Genomic DNA, 8,794 nt, shown 5'->3' on the forward strand with positions numbered 1-8,794 from the left:
TTGCTGACTACATCCCATTAAACGGGCAGCACAGAAAACGTACCCCTTGTCTTTATTTTCCTTATGTTACGTCACGCTCTTCTATTTTGAGTTTCTTTTCAAAAGTAAAATGTACATTTGTATATTTGAAAATAATTTAACTGTAGATTTCACATTTTACCTTAATGGAACATGATTTTATAGCTACAATGATATCATAGCATTTTAAAAATCACAAGTTTCAAAAAAAATCATTTATTTCTTAAATTTTGTACTTAATCAAACACCATCACACTAAATGAAATGAAGTAATTTACATATGTATGCAACTTTCTAAACTTTTTTCCTCCCGATATCCGTTTTTCTTTTTCTTTTCTATTTTTCGTTTTTGTGTATGTCTAGGCATATCTTGTATGTGCAACATTTGGTTTAAATGCTATGCAACTAGCAATGATATATGGTAATAATATTCCGGGAAAGCAATCAGATGAGAATTGACCGAATGGAAAAGAACCATTTTTATAATTACACATTTGCTGGCTTTTGTCCTTTTCTTCCGATTCACTAACAGTACAATAAAATATTTACGTTATTAACGCAATTTAAGTAATTAACTTTGCTATAAAAAGTTCACTTATCTTATTTTTTAGGTTCTAGCTACCCTTAGTTATTAAGAATATATAGTTATCCATAAGTATGTTTGAAATGATTTGATAGTGACGTATTGTAAAGTATATAAAAGTTGAACTCACACTAAAAGCAACATGAATTATACTATTATTCAAAGGGAACGTTAACCTAATAAAATGATGATGAGTGTATCTAAGCAGTGTCTTTCGAGATAGGTATCTATCATGACCAAAAGTTGGTTATAAACTTTGTACCTCGAAAGCACATGCAAATGGAATAGAAAAGAAGACATGTATCCCACCAATGCATCGATGTCATGTGCCTTTTTGCGAGGGTGGCCACATTAACTAGTTATTTTCACCTCATAAACCCGACCATTATATGATTTGATGTACCTTCTTAGTGTGGACATTGACTAATTTGGTAAAGCACTTCTCTGCACTTTGTTTAGGTTACTGTTAATTAGCCAAACGTTTACTACTTACCTACAATATTATTGATAACGAAGTTCCAGAATTGAATATTAATTAAGTGTAATAGAATGGTCATTTTGTGTAAATTAAACTCACTTTTATATATATACTAGTTATGTGAAGGGCGTCTAGGCTATGGGCTACCAAACTGAATATAAAAGTAGATATTTTAACTAAAGAAATATAATTTGTGTTAGTACAAGTGTCAACAACAACCATATACCCATTGTAGTCACAAGTGGGTAGTTTTATGAAAGCAAAATTTTCATTCCACTCCTTTAATATTTTAACTTCCATTTTGATGAAATTATTTAATTCAAATCAAATTTGGAACCGGGAATTTGACATTATAACTTATGTATCCTAATTTTTGAAGTTATTTAGTTCTAAATAAATAATCTATACATAGTTAATGAACTTTTAAGATAAATACATAATTTAACTTGTGGAGCGAGATGGAGCTCCTCTCTTATCGGCATTAGGGGTTCGAACATGGATATGGAAAAAAATCTTTGGAGGAAGCGCTCCCCGAATAGGCGCGATGCGATGCTAATTATACGGATTAATTGGGCTCAAATGCGGATATCGAGCACCAATCGAAGAAAATCAAAGAACGTGAAAAATGAGGTAGGAGGTTCGATACTTTTTGAAAAGTAGACTTTAAAAACAAAAACAAAAAATTGACTTAAATAAATAAGATTAGGACCTAAAAGTAATTAATTAAAAAGTTTTAAAAAAATTTGAAAATTATTGTGAAGACTACAAAAGTCCCGCGTTCGATAACTTTTGAAAAGTAGACTTTAAAAACAAAAAACAAAAAAAGAATGACTTAAATAAATAAGATTAGGACATAAAAGTAATTAATTAAAAAGTTTTAAAAAATTGGGAAATTATTGTGAGGACTACAAAAGTCCTCACATTTGCTCTTATATAATATAGTAATATATATATATATATATATATCAGTTTTATTCGAGGAGACGATATGCTATATAGAATATTAAAGTATACTAAGAAGATTCTATACCAAAAAATTGATCAAAGACACTGGGAAAAAAACTGAGGAGAGCTACTCAAGGAAAAATGACTTATTCAAGTGACAAGGTGAAGTCAAAATACCTTTGGAAAGATGGCACAAAAGGTTGAAATTCTCAAGAAAGAATAAGCACAAATGATCAATGCTATGAAGAAATTGTCATTCGAATTTTCAAGGGCTTAAAAGCTAGAATTACACAAGTAATCAAAGCTAGAATTACACAAGTAATCTCAAGCTGTAAAAGGAATTAATTGCTAAATATTTTGGACGGACTAGGGTGTAATCATTCGTAAATATTTTGGATGGATTATGGTGTAATTATTCCTAAATATTTTGGATGGACTACGGTGTAATTATTCCTAAATATTTTGGATGGACTATGGTGTAATTATTCCTAAATATTTTGGATGCACTACGGTGTAATTATTCCTAAATATTTTGGATGGACTATGGTGTAATTATTCCTAAATATTTCGGATGGACTAGGTAGGGTACTGTAATTATTCCTAAATATTTTGGATGGACTACGGTGTAATTATTCCTAAATATTTTGGATGGACTAGCTAGGGTGTAATTATCCCTAAATATTTTGGATGGACTAAGCGGTATAAATATTCCTTATATACTCAACCAAAGCACCAAAAACAGTTGAAAGAATTCAAAATAACTACCAATGCAAGGATACAAGTTGTACAAGATTGAAGGGTGCTCAAAATTCTCATTTTCAATTAATAGCAATCTAACCTAATTTATTGAGGGTAGAAAACCATTTTCATTCTCTTTACTGAGTTGAAGTCCCAATGTTCTAATTAGTGAAATAAACACTTGTTACCTTTTCTTTGAGTATAACTAGTAATTGATCATAGTGGAACCCCTTAATTAAAGGAAGATTCAATGTGTATATATAGGCTTTCCGAATCAGTATAAAAACTGTGATTGCAATCTTTACCCCTTTTTTTCATTGTTTACTGCTTTAGTTAACAATAAAATCTTATAACAATTGTTAGACATATACAAAAGTTAAACTTAGATTAAGAAATAATTACATCCTTAAATTAATGCAATTTATTTAGGAACCAGATGAGGAATCAAACGTACATGTATTTGTGCATTCTCTGGCTCAGCCCTATCCGCTAGAATCATCCTCTCAATTGGACAAAAAGAAAGGAAGTTTTCTAAAGTAGATTTGACTCTGTAACTCCTGGCAACTAGGTTTGAAAGCAACAAATCATATGATCTGAATCACCCAAATTGGTTTAGTTAGAAATCTTTTTTTGATATTGGTACACCCTACCATGGGCGGAGCCACCTTGGCTTGAGGGGTGTCAAGCGACACCCCTTCGCCGGAAAATTACATTGTATATATAGGTGAAATTTTGATTTTATAGGTATGTATACTACTATTGACACCCCTTAACGCAAGTTGAAGACTTAGCGTAGCGGTTAAGGGGTTGCAAAATGTCTTTAAAATCATGGGTTCAAACCTAGGTCATGACATTTCTACATTTTTTGACACCTCTTAATATGAATCCTGGCTCCGCCATTGAGTCCCTACCCTAGTCTTAGGAATAAAGTGGTCCTTTATTTAATTTGTAGTGGGTCTCTTTTGAGTTAGTGAAGTGTCCTATGTAGTATTATTGAAGGCTCAAGTGCCATATTGCTGACGAGTCACCTTCTTTATAGAAGTAGTCAATTGAGTTCTGAACAAATTAGCTCCTTGACAATAGTGTAATCTATATAGGTAGAAAAGGTCCTACGATGGCAAATTACCCCGTTAGGTTTTGAGAGAATTTAAATTCTTTCACTCAATGATTATACATGTCCCGCCTCTCTTTGAGATAATACACATTTGCGGAACTACAGCCACATTTAAGTGTACATATGAAGCCTATGTAGGGTAAAACACTGTGCTGTAATCGTTTGACAGCTAGTGGCATGTCTGATTGTAGCCAAAGGTAAAGTTAAAGGAGAGAACAATCCCCACCTCTTCCCCTCTAGGCCTTTTTATGACTAAGTTTGCTTTGGATTCTCTCAAAATCTCAGCTATCAACTTGTCATGTTTCTATCTGGTGGGCAAGTTTTGGTCCCTTTTGGTCTCTTTCACTTACTCCTATCTTCCATTATCAATTCTAGCTGTGAATGCAATAGGAAGAATCCCAATGCTTAAGAAAAGACCGGTTCTCAACCATAGTAAAATTAGGTTTTTTACTTAGAAGTATTCCAAGTGTTTCAGCTAGACAGCTATTTACATTTTCTTTTCTACTTACTCATGATCTGATCGACTCAATCATGATATTGAAGGAGGGGACCACAACATAGAACAAGTTCTCTTGATCCATTGCATCCTGATAATGTAGATTGGATTCGCATTTTAGTGTGTTATATGTTAGAGTCAATGGTGTATATACATCAGAACTTTTCTTAAACAGTATCAACCTAATCGAGTGTCGATTACTTGGTTTCTTGGAATAAATTAAATTGCTTTGAGAATCCGATGACCTATATGATTTTCCCAAAAGATAGTCAATAATCCCTAGCTCGCCTGCTGGCAAATGCAATAAGAAGAATCCCGACGCACAATATAAAACAAGTACTTCTCTTGATCCTTGCATCCTCATAATGTAGATTGAATCCGCATTTTAGCATGTTACATTTAGCAGATCAATGGTATACACCAGAATTTTAGCTAGCGCCTAACATATACAAGGGCTTTCTACCTCCATTTTGGCCGTGCTACTATCGTCCCAACGCAACAGGATGCATGGTATAGGCCTCCCGATTTTATTTCCATTAAAGTCCTTTGTAAATGTCGATTTGGGAATAGAGTTTTGGCTTATTCGTCGCTATATCACAATTCATTCTCGTGACATGGGACATCTGTCAGCGGCGGGAGTCTTACATCCGAGCGAATCGACCTAATCAACTGTCGATCACTTGGTTTCTTGGATAAATTCTTTGAGAATCCGATGACCTATATGATTTTTCCCAAAAGATGGTCAATAATGCCTAGCTTGCTAGCTAGCAAAGGGGTCATATCCCTTTACCCAACAGGCAAGCCACGTTTGTTATATCTTCTTTTGAGCTATTATTTGCAAGAAAGGATGTAGGAGACATGTCTTAATCGTTTGAAAGGTGGTCTTTAGCCAAAAGGCCAGGGTCAAATTTTCACCTAACTATTTGTATAGATAGTGGCTTTGATGACCCAATCATTTCTATAAAGTCGCTTGTTCCATTTGGATTGGTTATGAGTGCACGACACAGTTTATAAGAGCCATATCTTTTTTGTGATCTAGCCTTTTTCTGTCCATGCTATAATCTTTATCTTGTTCATAGTCAAAACTTTTTGTAACACATTGATCCACACAAAGATAGTTTGAACTGTCACATATTTTTCTTGGGGGTGGCAAATCGACCGTTTAATTGAATTTAGACAAGTCAAAATGAATTGAATTACTAAAAAGTTGCTTCTAGAATGTCGATTACTAGGTAAATTGACTGAATCACTCCTCAAAAGCAAGTTGAACTGAGTGAGTTAGGTCAATATGAACTAAACAGTAGGTCATAGCTCAACAAGGTTTCTTTATTTGTTTCCTTATACTCCTGATTTGTTTAATTACCAAATAATACTCCTGATTTGTTTAATTACCAAATAAAATTAATTATACTTTTTTCTTCTTTAATATAATATAGTTATATATAAATATCAAATAGAAAATTAGTTAAATCATTTGACATAATTTCTCGTTGGTTAGTTTGAACTACATACTTACCCCCCCTTTAAACAAGAATCAATTTAAAAGTAAAAAAACAACTTTGGAGAGAGAAGGTCCAACTTCTCTCTAGAAAATTATTTAGCCGTTAAAATAAAAATCTGTTACCACCAAAGCATCTCCTCCACCAAATCGATGGGGTCGCCGGCAGGTGACCCTCAGTCGGCCACACAGCAACAATTCCCCCTAGTCCAAGAACAACTTGCTAACAAGGAACCCATAGTAGGTAGTTCATATGCTGCCACTCTATCGGAACCTCCAAACTTTACAAATCGAAATGACCCGAATCAGATAATTGCAAGAAGAACGACTCACAACGGGATGCCAGCCTTGGTATTTAGACATCGACATTACCATGGGGTAATGACAAATCCTTGCAGATGGACAATTGTGGGAAGATTTCTGAAATCAAGGCCCCAAATTGACACGATTAGGTCAAAATTCGATGAGAAATTCGCTATGAAGAGATCTGTCAAAATTGGGGTTTTTGATAATTTCAACATATTTATGACCTTCAACAATGAAGCAGACTTCAATGGCATTCTATATAAGAGAGTGATTGAGATTGAAGGTTTTCAAATTTGGTTGCAAAAATGGACTCCTAACTTCAAGCCGGAGGAGGATTTACCGATTGTGCCAGTGTGGGTACTGTTACCAGGTTTGCCTTTTCATATGCACACATGGCATTATACTAAACAAATTGTTCTTTGCGGTTAGCTTGGTACGCCTATTGAAATCGATATGGCTACTAAAACGATGAATAGACCAAGTATGGCTAAGATTCGAGTTGAAATTGATTTAATGAAGCCTTTAATTCATAATATCTGGATTGGTACTGAGGATGACAATGAACCTCTTAAAGGCTACGCTCAAAAAATTGAATATGAAAATATTCCTAAGTATTGTAAGCATTGTAAGAAATTAGGACACAATCTGACGGAATGTCGTGTGTTAGCAAGGAAAAAAGAGAATGAAAAGAAAGAAGTGGAAAGGATGAAACAACACACCAATCCAAAAGAGGATGTGCCTAAAACAGATGGTAAAGAAATTATTCCAGATGGGAAATATGAGGTTCAGAACAGGGGAAGAGATCAAAGGCCCTTTCCAGACCTGATCAGGAATAGACGAAGGGGTAGAAGTGAGCCTCCTAAGGTTTTTAAGCCTACGGGTGCTGTATTTGGTATTGACAAGCCTATGCCTATATCGGAAAAAAAACAGAATATAAGGAAGGATCAGAATGATAAGAATATTGATCGTAAACTGGTTGGGATGGAGCAAAAGAACCAAGATGATTCTAACCATGAAGAGACAGTTGAGCAGACTGGGCAGAATATGGAGAGTCAACAAAAAGAAATAGAATGTCAAGGAAGTCCAAAAGAAAAGGGTGACAATCCTGATATCACAGAGAAAGATCAGCAAGAAGATCAACCTTTGAGGCAGACTGTTATGATCAATAGTCCAAATGAACTCACGGTTGATTTGTTCGAAGGTAAATGGCAGGAATATGGGAGCAAGAAATCGAAAAACAGATCAGGCAAGAAGAGAAGAACCCCAAGGAAAAATGGGAACAATGAAAAAGACAACATCATGATTACCCAGAATAGCTTTGATGAACTTATGCAAGAAGATGAAAATTACAGTGCTAACAAATCTGAGGCTGATAATAGTAAAACAACAGAGGAAATAATCAGTGCCAATAAGACTAACATAGATGAAAACGATGAATGGGCTGATAAAGAGTCCTCTGATGAAGAGAATACATCAGATGACACTGAAGACATGGAAAGTGATAGTGACGAAGAGGAGGAATCGTATTACAGTGAGCAGGAGGAGCTTCAGAAGCATATAGAAAAACATGATATATCTGCTAAGAATAACAAGTTTGCTATGAAAGAACAGAAGGGAGAAAAGGAAGTGAATCAGAATGAACCTCCTAAGACAAGGAGACAAATGAAGAAATCACAAGATCACTCCAAAAGAGGTTTAAATGATCAAGTTTCTTAATTGGAATATTAGAGGCATGAAATCCCATGCCTCTACAGAAAGGGTGAAGTTTTTAATTGCTTCTCATAGAATTCAGCTTATTGCTATACAAGAGCCTTTCATAAAGGAAGATAAAATTGAGAGATACAAAAAGGAATTGAATATGCAGGAATGTTTTTCCAACTGCAGTAACAAAATTTGGATTTTCTGGACTACGAGCCTTAAATGCTCTATCTATGCTAATGAGGAGCAAATGGTCACTTGTAAGATTATTGATAATGATAAGGAGTTATATATTTCAATAGTCTATGCCAAATCTTCTAGTAAGGGGAGAGAAGAATTATGGAACCATATGAGAATCTTTGCCTCGACTATTAAGGCACCTTGGGCTGTTGCTGGGGATTTTAACAGCATACTTGATGGTGAAGAAAAAATAGGGGGAAATCCCCATAAACTAAGCAAGAGTATTCCATTCATGGAATGCCTTAGTGATTGTGGTCTAAGAGATAGTGGATATACCGGGCATATTTTTACCTGGTGCAATGAAAGAAAAGAAAAGAATGTAATCTGGAAAAGATTAGATAGAATGGTGCATAATGAAGAATGGGATGATCTTTTCTCAAGTACTAATGTGCAACATCTTTCTAGAGTTGGATCTGATCATTGCCCCATATATATTACCATGGATAACCCTCAAAATTCTTATGTCAAGTATTTTAGATTCCTTAATCTCTGGGTTGAATGTGAAGGCTTCCAGGAAGTTGTCAAATCTAGTTGGAAATCTCACACTAAAGGTAACATCTTTTGGGAAGTTCAACAAAAACTAAAGAACACTAGTTCTGCGCTTAGTAGTTGGTCTAAGAATACTGTTGGAGATATTTTTAAGAATACTCAAGACATGGAAAGCAGAATTAGTGAGCTAG

The 8,794-nt window shown here is 34.6% G+C and overlaps 1 protein-coding gene across 1 annotated transcript; it reads left to right on the forward strand.

Moving 5' to 3' along the window:
* Positions 1-6,629: 6,629 nt before the first annotated feature.
* LOC132054174 (uncharacterized) lies at positions 6,630-7,892 on the forward strand. Its single transcript, XM_059446227.1, has one exon. The coding sequence runs from the start codon at positions 6,630-6,632 to the stop codon at positions 7,890-7,892; it is 1,263 nt and encodes a 420-aa protein (XP_059302210.1).
* The last annotated feature ends 902 nt before the right edge of the window (positions 7,893-8,794 follow it).

The sequence above is a fragment of the Lycium ferocissimum genome, chromosome 4, assembly GCF_029784015.1.
Source record: "Lycium ferocissimum isolate CSIRO_LF1 chromosome 4, AGI_CSIRO_Lferr_CH_V1, whole genome shotgun sequence".
Lineage (NCBI taxonomy): Eukaryota > Viridiplantae > Streptophyta > Magnoliopsida > Solanales > Solanaceae > Lycium > Lycium ferocissimum.

What these genes read in the sequence shown, in the direction of transcription:
- LOC132054174 (XM_059446227.1), top strand. Translation starts at nt 6,630, where the DNA reads ATGGCTACTAAAACGATGAATAGACCAAGTATGGCTAAGATTCGAGTT.